Below are 12,642 nucleotides of genomic sequence, written 5' to 3'. Positions count from 1 at the left end.
GGTGGTTTTTTAAAATTAATTGTGACTTTTCACCTTAATTACTTAAACCCTATTGATAATGAGGTCAACCACGATTTAAGAAATATTTCTAGACTGTGGGAATCTTCTACTTGTCTGCTGTTCCTTCAGGTATAGATATTCCCCACAGACGGTATCAGGTTATAAAAAACACAGAACACATTTTACCCCAACTCATCATCTATCTCAAGGAGATTTGACTCTCGCCAATCAAACATAAAAATCCGAAACCCTGATATGCGATGAGCAAGAAATGAAAGGACAACAATTAAATGAACTCTCAGAATTAGGATTATGTCTCTTGAGAGAATCCCTTGAGGGGGACCACACAGAAATCAGCACACGGTCTCTTCTAGGCATCCCCCCACCTTCTTTCTTCTCCACTCCCTCCGTTTTCTTTTTCTCTCATTCTCTCCATCTGTAAATGACACTTTCATTCACACAACAACAGGAAAAACTCTGTGAATAAGACTTGCAACTAGAACCCTGCTCTTAAGGATTGCCAGCAGCATAGACATTAAAAGTTAAACCCTGTTTTCGTGTGCTTGTGCTTTAAAATAAATAGCTTTCTTTTCAGTATGGAGACTTCCCCCAAATCCTCGTGATGTGGAGCTTCATCCACTGCCTTTGTTTTGACACTTCTGGGCCCTGCTGGGTATTTCTCCAGTCTACCTTACAGAAGATCATCTCCAAGAGCATCACATGGCCTTTCTGGGCTTCCATCATTCTTGTAAAATTTTTATTATAGCTCTGAAGTTTTTACAAACCACTAACTCTCAGCCTAATGACTAAGCCTCATTTATAAACATTTACAAGCCATCAGAAAGCACACATGCTGTACCATCTTCAGTCTTGAAAAGCTTATTTGGAGACCTGTGGAGCTACTTCTTGTAGCCTTCCTTGAGTCCTGGCACTAAGAAGAGCTCATAATAAACCAGATGCCCCAAGTGGTCTCATAAATGTATACGGAGCCATGTTTAACAGCTGGATTAAGTAACTTAACATTTAAATACAGTATCTAGGCAAACTGTGTGTATTGTGTTTTTTTTATTATTATTTTACCAACCATGACACAGATATGGAAGTATTTTAATATTAAGCAAGAAAGTTAACAGTCTTGATGTTTGTACATAAATTGTAAATGATGTGTATGATTCTCTTCAGGAATGATCACTCTCGAGAGCATTGTCCTTCCTCTAATTGCTAGTATGTGTCTGGATTTTAGGACATTCATATTTTAGTTTGTAGCTAATGCAAGATCACGAGGGTTAAGTGCATTGTAATGTTTAATGGATTATCTATACCCTCGTCTCCAAAGATGTGACATCATTTTGGATCTGTACTGTTTTATGGCCTACTCTAAACAGATGACATCACTATAACATGTAACTGTTTTCCAGAAAACAGCCCGTCAGACTCTCATTTCTCCCACCGCAGGTATTTTACACGGAGCTGGCCTTTCTCAGCTTCCCCAGCAGCGCTATTATCCAAGAGATGAGCATGCTGACCGGGCTCCAAATAGCCACGTCAAATACGTCTGGTAAGATGATTTAGACGCTTGCTCACTTTTACGTTCGCCTGCTGTTCGACTCACCGGCCGCTTCTTCTGGGGAGAAGGGAGAGCGGGGTTCTCGGGCCTCTGGGCCTCTCCGGGCCCGGCCGTAAAGCTCGTCCGTCCCTTTCACCATTGGGTGAAGGAAGAATATGCCTTTGAGAAGCCCTTTCCCTTGAACTCGGATCTAACCCAGCTTCCCAAGGGACGTTTCTGCAGGCAGAAGAGAAAATGACTGACCAGCAGGGCAGGAATCTGCCCAGGAGAAGTCAGGGGGATCCCTCTCTGCTCATGAACTTCCCAACAAGGGGTTAGAGCGGCCAGAAATCCGCCTTCAGAATGGATGGCCATTTCTATGAGAGCGGAAAGGGTCAAGTCCTGAAAGCTGGGAGGCCCGGGGCTTAGGCCACTTCCTCGTTTAATCGTGTGCTTAAATATCATTTTTGTCCTTTCTAATCAGGAAAATGCTGCAATCACTGGGCAGGCCCGAGGTCCACATGGCTTTAGACGTGGTTCTGGTGAGTGGCTCAGGCCAGGAACACGAAGGATGCTTGCTTTTAACGTCGGAAGTGCTCTTTGTCGTCAGCGTGAGTGAAGACACGCAGCAGCAAGCCTTCCCCATCACCGAGGTCGACTGTGTCCAAGACGGCCAGCAGAGGAACCTGCTCAAGGTGCAGCTCAAGCAGCCCAGAGTGCCCTGCGATCCTGAGGTGAGCTCCGTCCTGCGTGGCTGGGCAGGACGAGGGGCGGCTGACACTGAGGCCCCGGCCTGGGCCCTGCTCTGTGATGGAGGCTCTCGCCTGGCAGCAGATGTGGACAGGAAGGAGGCTGGGTGGGGATGGTAAAAGCATTGTGGGGGCCCACCTTGAGCCCAGGGAAGAGCATAAAGTAGGTTCCGAGCGTGGGGCCCAGGGTGCTGAGGCCAGGGAGCCCCTTTTCTTTCCCCTCCATCAAATTCCAGGGGTCAAAAAAACAAACATAGGTGCCAAGGAGCGCGTGCCCTTTGCCTGCCTGCCGGTCCCTGGGTAACCGTTATCGGATGCAGGGCACTGCGTGCTTTGGGAAGAGGAGAGCAGCCTGAGGACGGGCTTTCCCAGGCTCTTCCTGCAGCCTTGCCCTGGGACGAACAAGGGCCTCCCCCAGAACATGGCCCTGTGCCCCTCGCGGCTCATTCTCTGCTCTCTTTAGAGAGCATCGGCACACCGCCCCAGCTCGACCCTCTGAACACCCAGGCATCCTCCACGGCTCGAGCTCGGCCTCCCCCGGTCTCCCAGGCAGCCCCAAGTAGGTGCTCTCAATGGCCGGCGGCCACCTGCTTTCCTATGTCTCCAGAGACGACCACACGGTCCGGTCTTCTGGAAATCATTTGATAATAGTGCTAGTATTAAGGGCTGCTTCCCTCCTACCATTCTTTGGGGGTCGTTATCTGAGAAGATGGCAGCGAGCCAAGGACAGCAACGTCTAGATTTCCGTAGTTTGCTGGATCACAACCAGTCAGGCTCGGAGCCGTGGCTGGGCACCCAGAGTGCATGGCTGCTTTGAGCCGATGACTTTCTGGGGATAAACAGAGGTCACACGTCCAAGCTGACTTTATTCCGTCTGCCAAAACCGCTGGATGGAGTTGACAATAAAGGAGGGCTGCTGCGGCTTCGGGGCTTGGCGGGGAAGCATGGTCTTCAGTCTCCGAGGGCCCGCTGCGGGATTGGGACTGTTCTCCTTGGTCCGGAAGGCGTGCGCTCAGGCTGCGGCACGGGCTCCACTGACTGAGCTCTCCCTGCGCTCCTCACCTGGGATCTAGAGGATGGAGGGCCTTGGGGAGCCGCCACGACGAGAGGAGAATCGGGCCAAGGAAGGGTCTGGTTCTACCACCCCTGGGAGTGAGGAGAGGGGGCGCAGGCCCTACTCCTTTCAGAAATGTTTGACTTCCTGGCGATGGAGTCTGGAGTCCCGGGCCTGACTTTGACTCTTGCCTCAGCCCTTCCTGCTCTTGGAAGGCTGAACAAGTCCTTCCCTTCTCTGGGTCTCTTTCCTCATCTGTGAGAAGTGGGGGCTGGGGGCAACAATGAAGCCCCTGTCCTCAGAGATGCATTCTCTTGTGGGGAAACAATATGTGCATGAAAAATAGAAATACAAGAAATATAAACAAATGACTGGGCACAGAGAATGTATCAGCCACTGTGGGGAGGAGGAGGAAGAGAAGGAGGAAGATGGGTCTCATCTAGGAGGAAGCACTCGAGTGGAACCTTGAAGGGAACCAGGAACTTAGAACATTCCAGGAGTAGAGGATGGCCTCTGAAAAGGCTGCAATGCAGGAGATGCCCTTGTTCACCCCCTGGCAAGGCTGCAAAAAGAGGGCGTCGCTACCACATTAGCCTGTTCCCGGACTGCTGCTCAGGCCACCTTCCCAGAGCATGTAGCTTAGTCCCGGGCATTCTCCAGGCCCCTGCAAATGAAGTAGTGAGCTCAGAGAAGGGCAGGATTATACAAATGAGCTCGAGGACTAGACTTAGCCTCACCTTAGCAAGGACTTTGAATTCCACCCCAAGCAGTTTGTAGTTTAACCTGCATTGGGAGTGGCACCAAGAAATGGACAGGAGAGCGGACAGGAAAAGGCGAGAGACTCGAGGAGGCACACGCTGCCTAGGCCACAGAGGATGTGGACCTGCAGGATGGCAGTGGTGGCCGTGCGAGTGAAAGAAGAAGACGGGCAAGAGCCGTTGTGAAGATAGAATCAATAGAACTTGGCAACCAGTCAGATTCGAGAAGGAGAAAGAGAAAATTTGGGGCAAGAGGGGAGCGGGAGAGAAGGCTTGAGACCATCTCGTCCAGGCGCACTTGTTACGGACGGGGCTGGAGAGGTCAAGGGAATGGAGCCCCTTAGGACTGGCAGGACCCCCAAAGAGGAAATGAAGAGCCAAGAGAAGAGGGCCAGGACAGAGACTTGAGGGGCCCCCGTGCATGAGGGCCAGAATAGGAGAAGGACCAGGAGATGGCAGGGTCACAGTGGTGAGGGGGATCTTCCTGTCTGGAGAGAGGCAAGAAGAAGGCCTAAGTGACCCAAATGGAGGAATGCTCGGGCACAATCAGGCTGACCAAGGGAGGTGGTTTCTTTCCTGGCACAGAAATAGATGAAGGTGTGGTGAAGGCACCCCCTCTTGTTTCTGGTTCTACCTTCCCTCACTCAGGAGCCCCCAGGAAAGGAGCAGAGCCAGCACGTTACTTCAGGCATGAAGCTGTTTCCTTCTTTGATGCCTTTAACCAAGTTATCTCTATTTTCCTTGCATCTGTGCCCACAAGTCAGCCTCGTTCCCCTGTGGAGAAGAATCCTAAGCAGTGAATAAAAGGCTCGTTTTTCTGGAGGAGCCCAAGGCAGAAGGCTGCAGCTCTTGCCCTCCTGCCTCTGCCTTGTCTTACTCAGCAGCCTGGCCGCGGCAGGTCCCAGGGCCACAAGCCCCACTTCCCTCTTCTTCCAGCTTCCAGGAAAAAAAGAACTCTCATCTCAGACCTGTTCAGGGCAGCTTCCTCTGCTCTTCGCTTTTTACTTAGATGCTACAAAACCAGGCTTCCTTGGATTTTGGAAGGAGTTCATTTGCAGATGACATCATCTAGCATATTCAAATATGGAACAAGATTTTTTTTCAAAGCAGCCTTGGCCTTTCTTGGTCAGAGGTGCCATTTTTAGGGTAATAATTGCTTAATGTGCCTGGCACACTGCTGACATCCCTTACAAAAGACGCCAAATGAGTCAGGAGGGGCAGTTTATTCATTGGCTCAGTTCTTTTCACAACACCAGGTTTTCCTGTGCTGCTGTTCAGGAGAAGCAATTAAGCCTTGCATACACCCTGCTGTGCTCCCCAGCTGAAGGCAGACCCCATTCCAGGCGATGAGCAAAAGCCGTCCTCAGGGGCAGTCAGGGGAGGCCTTCTGGTGCCTTCCTCGTTGTTTTCTACCAGCCGTAAAGAGGGACAGGATTGCATTCCGAAGCCTGGGGTCCTTGGTGGCAGCCAACGACCCGGAGGGCCCTGGCGAGATGCTTCCCCTTTCACCTCCCTGCACTGTTTATTCACCTCTCACAAGTCACTGTTTTCTTTTCTCCTGTGTGTTTCTACAAGATGAGTTCCATGGGGCACTTTTTAAAAAAGAAGCTGCAAGGCCATCGTCATCATTCCTTGGCTGGTTTGATCTTCCGTACTTAGAATCATGGTAACAAAGATAATTACCCCAATGGTCTACCCTGGAAGTGTCCCAGGCGGCACAACTACACACTGTGCCCAATGTATTGGGGTGGGAAAAATCATTTATGGCCCTACTTATTTTCCCAGAAAATCGAATAGAATTAGCCCAGGTAGCATTGTAGTTCCTCAACGTGAACCACTTTGAAGATGGGCCAGACTTTTATGAACCATAAATGTACTTTGCATTCCCCCCCCCTTTTTCATAAAAATTTCCTCTTGCTCTGCCCAGTATTACTATTTTTTCTGGCTTTAAAGGCTAATATTTATAAAAAACAGAAAATGTTAGAGTTCAGTATTTATTTTTAAAGTTTCTCTCCAAAGCAACTGGTTTGAAAATGGTCGAGATTTCCCTGCATCTTCTGTCAGACTAGAATAATTTTGTACAAGTGGAGTCATGAGTTAATAAAACCAATCAATCTTGAATGAAATAAGCAGAGTGAAGACGTCTTTCTCCATTGTCCGTGGGCTTGCTGGTGAAAGCAGCAGCAGATGTTTTAATACAGTTAATGAGGAAAATGTGAGCAAACTGTCAGATGCAAACATGAGAAGCTTTACACAACTTCAGCCGCTCCCATTAAGACTGGCGACTGTTCCCCACATAGGGCTTTCCCTCTTAGAAGGGGGACCGTGTCTCTGTGGTCCCCGCTTCAGATAGGGGGGAGGAGCCTCAGACCAAGGCTGGCAGGCCTGCGCTGCCCTTTCCTGGCCGAGGCTCGCCACTGACGGTTCTCCATTTTTGTTCTAGGTGGACGGTGCCAGAGAAAGGCTGTCTGAACAGCAGTACAACAGGCTGGTGGACTACATCACGAAGACGTCGTGCCATCTTGCCCCAAACTCTTCTTCCATGCAGACGCCGTGCCCCATCGTGGCGGTGGAGCCCCTTCCTTCCACAGTGAAAACGTACCATTACCTGGTGGACCCGAGCTTTGCTCACGTCTTTATCAGCAAGTTCACTCTGGTGAAGAACAAAGCCCTGAGGAAAGGCTTCCCCTGAGCCCTCTGGAGGGAAGGACACCCAGCAGCCAGCTACAGGTTTTAGAAAGAAATCAAGCCTGGCTTGTCACCAAACACTACAGAGCCAGGATGTTCATGGGAGGCCCGTCCTCTGGGAGTTCTTCTCAAAGCGCTCCAAGAAGCCCCTCCAATTGGCTCTGTCCCCCCCTTTCCCCCCCTCCCCCACCACCTGTGGCCAGGTCCTTCTCCCCACACGCACGTGTGCATGCACACACACATACACACGCGCGTGCACACACCACACCACCACCAAAAACAACGGAAGTGCCAGCTTTGGACAGAGCTCCCCCTTTCCCTTAAAGGAACAACAGCAGGAGTCCTGTACATAGAAGTATTGTCAAACATTATTATTTCTGCCCTCCAACTCCATTTGCAAAAGTTTCCATAGTCATTCGAGATTTATAACTGTTCCCTCTAAGACAGAATGCGGTCAGCCTGGAGAGCCAGTGGCTCAGCACTCCATTCCCAGCCCCAGCACTGCTGAGGCCTGTCCATGCCTCCGTGCCCGTCTGTCCAAGCTAGGCCAGAATGATTTGTGGAGCTACTTAGCCCCTGAAATGAAGCGGGATACCAGCACAAGTGCTCTAATAAGTTGCTCAGGGCTTAGTGGTGTTTCACCCATTGAATTTGAAACAGTTGATGTGGCTTCCTTAATGACAGCTGCTGTTTAGCACCTCGCCAACTTCAAAATGGCCCCATTTAATTGCAGCTTTGTAGGGTATTTTAGTTGATTAGTGACTCTGTGTGTTTTGGAAAAAAGAGTTGGAACCCTCTATGTTTGTGTTTTAAGTATCTATAAATGGTTGTCATGACCATTTTCCCCTTCATCCGAATAGCCTCAGCTTTGCCCAAATAGATGAACTGTTAATCTTTGTTGGAAGAAACAATGGTTTTACAAATCAGCAGGGTTCAGGTAGGCTTCTTTGTCACCATAAACCACATTTCTAGATCTGGAACTCTCTCTGTAAAGCCCTTGCCAAAGGAAGTAATGGAGGGATTTCTAATTCCATGTTGAGGTTGAGGAGTTAGAAGGCCTGTCATTAATTCTAAAAACGACCTAAATCCAGAGAGCCCCTTTGCTGAGGAGTCAAGAATGAAAGTATAAAAACATTCCCATCAGGCATGTTCCCATTGATTTGTTTTTTAGCCCAGTTTCCAGAATTTCTATTTTCATTTCTAAATAGTGGCTTTGATTACCTTAGACTTGAAATTGGGGAGCCTGGATTCTAGGCTGTGTAGCATTCAAAGTTTGGTGATTACTTGCAAGCCTGGGAGACCATAACTTATTACCTGCAACTCGTAAACACTGAAAATGTGCCTCAGAGTCTCCATCTAAATGCTACAGTCATTGGACTTTTCAAGAACAGCTGTTTCGGAAAACCAAGATTGTATGTATAGTTTTTTCAAAGAAATGTTGAGCTTCAAAGCTGAAATAATATGTGCTGAATGTGAAATGGTCCATCCATTTATGAAAATGACTCGTCTGCCATGTGACAGTTGTCATTTGACCTGAAGGGTAACTGTTAAAAAGATGTAAATATGTATCCATTCCTGAATATTTCATGGCACACAGTTTAGTACCACTCATTTTACAAATTGCTTCCATAAATTGTAATATAAGATTGTTTAAAATAAAAGTATTCCTAGATGATTCGGTGACTTCATGCATGTGAAAAACATATCACCACATTAGGGCGCCTCCAACCTCAGATAGGCCGGTGTTAAGACCCTCCAATTACTTATTCTATTGGGGCTAAACCGAATGACCATCTAGGGGTCCTCCAACTACGGCCTGAGGGCCACATGTGGGCCCCTGAGGTCATGTATCCGGCCCCCACCACACTTCTGGAAGGGGCACCTCTTTCATTGGTGGTCAGTGAGAGGAGCACAGGATGCATCCACATGTGGTCCTGGAGTATTGGATGTGGCATTGCTGCGAAGCACGGCGTTGCTCACGTACAGTATTACTTCCGGGGACATAATCCTTTGCATGGCGCCTTGTTTTGAGAGTAACTGAACAAGAACGAGGCACCGCGCAAAGGATTATGGGGCTGCACAATGGAAAGATGTCAGCATGGTGAGCAGCAATCTGGGGGAGGGAATTCCACACTGTGTATACTGCTGCCCAGTTAGGGTTGGAATTAGGGTTGAGGTTAGGGTTGGGTTAGGGTTAAGGTTAGGGTTGGGGTTAGGATTAGGGTTAGGTTTTTATAGTCTGGCCCTCCAACAGTCTGAGGGACAGTGAACTGGCCCCCTGTGTAAAACGTTTGGGCACCCCTGCTCTGAAGCCTTTTGATGATCTGTATTACAGAAAAACATTCACCAACAAAATGCCCATGATAACCAGATCCTACCATTGGCTCACTGGGGTGGGCCCTGACAACTAGTGAGCTTAAATGCCCCGCCTCACTCGCTACCCAGAAGGGACCCCCCAGCCTCTGCCCCACTCGCTTCCTTTTTGCTCCACACAATGTAAGTTGGTGATCTCACCAGCTCCAATGGTTCCTGCCAGCATCTCTCCGCAGAGCCAGCCATGTGTCTCCCCCCTCCTGGCCATCTCCAACTCTTCCTACAAAGCCTCCCCTCTCCTGAACCTCCATCCCTAGCTGGGGAGGACCTACCCAATTAAGCCCCAAAGAGAGTCCAGACCCAGCTCTCCCCAGCTTCCCAGCATCGCTGCCTTGTGTCCCCTCCTCTCCTTCCCACCAGCCTCCTGGGTCCCCCCTTCCCATCTATCTTCCCTTGGGCAGCCATGTCATACTCTCTCAGAGAGCACCAGTGGCTCTCCCTTACCCCCAGGATCACATGCAGAGGCCTTAAACTCCAGCTCCCCCGCTTAGCTGGGACAGCATCTTCACAGGCTGCCTCCTGCACCTGAAAGCTTCCCTTCCTCCATCATTTTGTTTTTCCGGCTTCTGTTAAGACCCAACACAGGGGCAGTGAGGGGACTCTGTGGATAAAGAGCCAGGTCTGGAGAGGGGAGGTCCTGGGTTCAAATCTTCCCTCAGACACTTCATAGCTGTGTGACTCTGGGCAAGTCTCTGCTTTGGAACCAACACTTAGTATCCATTCAAAGACAGAAGGTAAGGGTTAAAAAATAAAAATAATAAAAAAAAAACTCAAATCCCACCTGTAGGAAGCAGGGGCTTCCCAAATTGGAAGGAGGAGAGTGAATAGATACAATCCCCTGAATTCAGAAATGGGGGTGTCCGGCTCCCCCCAGGATCTGTACACCAAGGAAAATGGAAACACTAACGGACTGAGCAGTAGGAGTTGTGCTAAGCAATTTGTTTTTTGCATCAGATTATGCAATAAGTAGCTCCTCACATCAGTCTTAGGATCTGACTATACTTCTGGTCAACAGTAACCCAGGTCCCAGTTTAAAGGTCTGGAAACAGCAGGTACAAAGGGTCCGGTTTCCCAGTGTAAAAATTAAATTTAATGTTCAATAATTACTATATTTTAAGAGATTTATTAGTGATCATTAGAAATAAAGGAATAAAAGGCATACAAAATAAAACCACATGCCCATGGCTAATCAGCCTGTTAAAACTCCCATGCTTTAACACCACCATGCTCAGGACAGGAAGCCAAAGACACCAGAGCAGGCACACACAATGAATTTATCCCTTGTCTACAGGAAGTACATAAGGACAGGAAGTCAGTGGGCTCCCAGGAAATGTAGTTGTTTTTTTTTAAGGGTAACATTTTCAATTACACCAGCCACAGGGGGCTGGATTCAAACAATGCAAAAAGGTGGTTGTTTTTTTTCTCCCAATTTCTGTCACTGAATAAAGTTTTCCCACAAGGCACGATTTGGACCAGACCCAGAATTGAAGAGAGAGAGTGGAGCGAGCTCCAGAAAGAAGTCTTGAAATGGAATCAAGCAGTATATTCAGTTCCAACAACGAACCACTTACTGCCCTATCCCCTCTGTGTAGTTAGAAATCTTGTGCCTTTGACCTGCATTTCCCAGGAGCCCACTGACTTCCTATCATTACCTGCTGACATAGGAAATAAATTGGGTCGGGTTCTTGATCTCTCTCTCTTTCCTTGCTGGGTCAGGACATTGGTAGAGTGAGCTGTTTTAACAGGTAGATTGGCCATGGGCATGTGGTTTTATTTTGTTACTTTCTTATTTTGTTACTTCTAGTGATTACTAATAAATCTTATTTAACATAATATTTGAAGTTATATGTTAATTTTAATTTGTACACCTCTGAGTAAAGAATAGGAGCAAGGAGAGTCGGAAAATGTCCTCAAAGATTCCTAATTATCCTTTAACCCCAGCACCTGCAGCTGATGCAACTGGAGCTGCCTGGCCCACTTCCAACTCCTTCATCTCTCAGACTGTGAAGATGGCAGCATAAAGAGAAGAAGAGGTGGAAGGACCTGAGGAACTCGGCTCTCCTTCACACAATCCAGAAAAATAGTAAGGACGGAAGCTCCATCCATCAAGCAAAACGCCAACAAAAAGTCAGAATCTAAAAAGGGGATAGGAGAGAATCTACCGGGAAGTAAGTCAATAGAAGTCACAATAGACTGCCCTGGAGGCTTGAAAGCACTGAAAAAGGAGCCATGGTGATCAAAACAAAGAAAAGAGTAAAAAAATAAAGACAATGGATCAAGAGCAGATAGTGAGGTGGCCAGGTGGACAATGTGCTGGCCAAGTGGACAATGTGCTGGCCTTGGAGTCAGGAGGACCTGAGTTCAAATTCAACATTGGACATTCCCTGTGTGATCCTGGGCAAGCCATTTAACACTCTTTGCCTCAGTTTCCTTATTTGTAAAATAAGCTGAATAAGGAAACGGCAAACCATTCCAGTATCTTTGCCAAAAAAAACCCAAAGAGTCACACAATTGAAACGAATGAACAACAAACTATTAGCTAATGACTCTATGAATCATCAAAAAAATAAATAAAACAAAATTGAAAGATTGGGGATAGGGAGCAGAAAATTCATGAAATCTCATAAAGGAACCAAGTGACTGGGATTGCTTGGCTGTCTCCATTTGAGCTCATGTTGTAAAATTAAATTATATCTCTACTAATAAAAGTATTATATTTTATGAGGTTTATTAAGGATTATTAGAAATCAAGGATACAAAATAAAAACCACGTGCCCGTGGCTGATTAGCCCATTCCAAATCCTTGCACTTAACTTATTTGCTACATCATTGCAATGGAAGAAAAGAGAGCGTGGTACACGTTACTGCCAGTTAAACACCAATTGTGATCTCACCTACGTGGAGACTCAGGTGAGATTATAGGGAATTCTGGGAAATACCAAGGACTTTTGGGGATTGAATCTAGGGTTCAAAATCTTCATTTTTACAATGTCTTGTTTGTGATCCCTGAACCACTGACTATTTTTATTTCATTATGGTCTGTAAAGGATGTATTTATTATTGATGCCAGCTTATATTTGTACATTTTACAATCATACCTCTCTCTGCCTTTATACATGGTCAACATTTTTAAACTTCCACCTGGTGCTGAGAAATAGATCTATTCTTTTCCGTTTCATTGAAAATCCACCATTAGCCTTTTGAGCTCTAAGTTTCTAAGAGTGAAGTGCAATAGGCTGGGGGCAAACTCTACATTAAATAAAAGAAACTGTCCAGAAGAGAGAACCGGAACCAGGGAGCTCAAACATTTTAATTCCACCAGGAATACAGAGAACAAAGAAGGACCCAATAAATATAAGGAGAATATGCATTTTTATAGCACCTACTATGTGCCAACAACTGCACTGAGCCTTTTTACGAATATTTTCTTACTCAATCCTCACAATAACCCTGCAAGGTAGGTCCTGTTATTAT

The 12,642-nt window shown here is 47.3% G+C and overlaps 1 protein-coding gene across 8 annotated transcripts in view; it reads left to right on the top strand.

Annotated features, from left to right (window-relative positions):
• Positions 1–8,470, top strand: part of VPS13B (vacuolar protein sorting 13 homolog B) — a 1,055,144-nt gene extending 1,046,674 nt beyond the window's left edge. For all 8 annotated transcript variants that reach the window (XM_056820764.1, XM_056820763.1, XM_056820760.1 and 5 more), the window contains 3 exons: positions 1,456–1,558; positions 2,031–2,280; positions 6,551–8,470. In XM_056820764.1, the coding sequence (XP_056676742.1) occupies positions 1,456–1,558; positions 2,031–2,280; positions 6,551–6,799 (602 nt within the window). In that variant the 3' untranslated portion in view covers positions 6,800–8,470. The remainder of the gene's footprint in view (positions 1–1,455; positions 1,559–2,030; positions 2,281–6,550) is intronic.
• The last annotated feature ends 4,172 nt before the right edge of the window (positions 8,471–12,642 follow it).

The sequence above is a fragment of the Monodelphis domestica genome, chromosome 3, assembly GCF_027887165.1.
Source record: "Monodelphis domestica isolate mMonDom1 chromosome 3, mMonDom1.pri, whole genome shotgun sequence".
Lineage (NCBI taxonomy): Eukaryota > Metazoa > Chordata > Mammalia > Didelphimorphia > Didelphidae > Monodelphis > Monodelphis domestica.
Note: the sequence above shows the minus strand (reverse complement) of the source record. Positions and strands in the feature narration are given on the sequence as shown.